Genomic DNA, 1,333 nt, shown 5'->3' with positions numbered 1-1,333 from the left:
TCTACACCATTGGTCACATCTTCTTCTATGAAATCCTCTCCTCCCATCTAGGACACCAACCTCTCCTGTTTTTCTCCTCTCTGGGCACACGCTCAGTTTTTACAAAGCCTTCTCTTCTTCATTTGCTCCCTACAAGCCAGTGTTCCTTTGAGCTGAATGTGTGGCTTTTCTCTTCTTGTTACTATATACAGTTTCCCTTAATCATTTTCTTGACTTTAAGTAGCAATTCAATAGTTTTTAGTCCAGAGCCCATTTCTAAGTTTCAGATCCACATGTAGACCTGTGCCAAATAATGACTTTGTGGTCAACTACTGACTGCATATAAGACGGTGGTCCCATAATATTACAATGGAGCTGAAAAATTCCTATCGGCTAGTGACATGCAGCCCTCAGAATGTTGTAGCACAATGCATTACTCACATGTTTGTGGTGATGCTGGTGTAAACAAACCTACTGAGCTGCCAGTTATATAAAACTATAGCACATACAATTATGTAGAGTGCATAATGCTTGATAATGCATGATAATGCTTTATAAATGAGTTTGTTTCTGGTTTACGTATTTACTATACTATACTTTTTATTATTATTTTAGAATGTACTCTTTCAACTTACTAAAAAAAAAGTGTGCTGTAAAACACTATGCTGTGTTATAGCAGCATCAGCCTCATACATCTCATTTATTGCATCACTTGATGGCATAACTTTCTCTTGTCCTTGATTTAATCTCTGTTGGTTTATAAATTCAGTGTAGCCTAGGTGTACACTGTGTATAAAGTCCACAGCAGTGTACAGTAATGCCCAAGGCCTTCACATCCACTCACCACTCACTCACTGACTCCCTCACAACTACTTCTAGTCCTGCAAGCTCCATTTCTGGAGATGAGCTTATTTATTGGGCAAAAGGGTGGGGGCCAGCCCCTCACTCCTTGAGGGAGAAGTGCATCTTGTCGTTGATCATCTTGCGCTCAGGGTTTAGGTGTTTGAGGATCTGGGCAAGCACGTTCACTGTCTGCTCTCTGCTCAGCCCTGTCTTCTTGGTCTGGAACTTTTTCAGCAGGTCTTTCGTGGTCATGGGCTTCCGTGTCAGGTAGCGGCGCACAGCGTCCTCAGTCACCTGCACGTCACTGGAGCGCAGTGGAGAGTGGGGAGGTTAGTGGGTGGCCCTCCTTCCCAGTGGTCCCCTCCTGCCCCTGCTGTCCTCACCAACTTACCCACTGCTGGGGGTTGACTTCCCAGATTGGGGCTGAGGGGTCGACTTCCCAGACAGGCTCTGGGGTCCACTGTCCAGCCGCAACCGCTTAGCTGCTGTCGCCTCATTTGTCCGCTTTCCT

The 1,333-nt window shown here is 45.2% G+C and overlaps 1 protein-coding gene across 1 annotated transcript in view; it reads right to left on the bottom strand.

The window, feature by feature from the left end:
- Positions 1-877: 877 nt before the first annotated feature.
- LOC102252327 (general transcription factor IIF subunit 1) overlaps positions 878-1,333 on the bottom strand; it is a 33,800-nt gene continuing 33,344 nt past the window's right edge. The window contains exons 2-3 of the mRNA XM_005872241.2: positions 1,214-1,331; positions 878-1,126 (exon numbers count right to left, since the gene is read on the bottom strand). Of these exons, the coding sequence (XP_005872303.1) occupies positions 922-1,126; positions 1,214-1,331 (323 nt within the window). The 3' untranslated portion in view covers positions 878-921. The remainder of the gene's footprint in view (positions 1,127-1,213; positions 1,332-1,333) is intronic.

This window comes from Myotis brandtii, unplaced genomic scaffold (genome assembly GCF_000412655.1).
Source record: "Myotis brandtii unplaced genomic scaffold, ASM41265v1 scaffold371, whole genome shotgun sequence".
NCBI lineage: Eukaryota > Metazoa > Chordata > Mammalia > Chiroptera > Vespertilionidae > Myotis > Myotis brandtii.
This window is presented reverse-complemented; position numbering and strand designations above follow the sequence as displayed.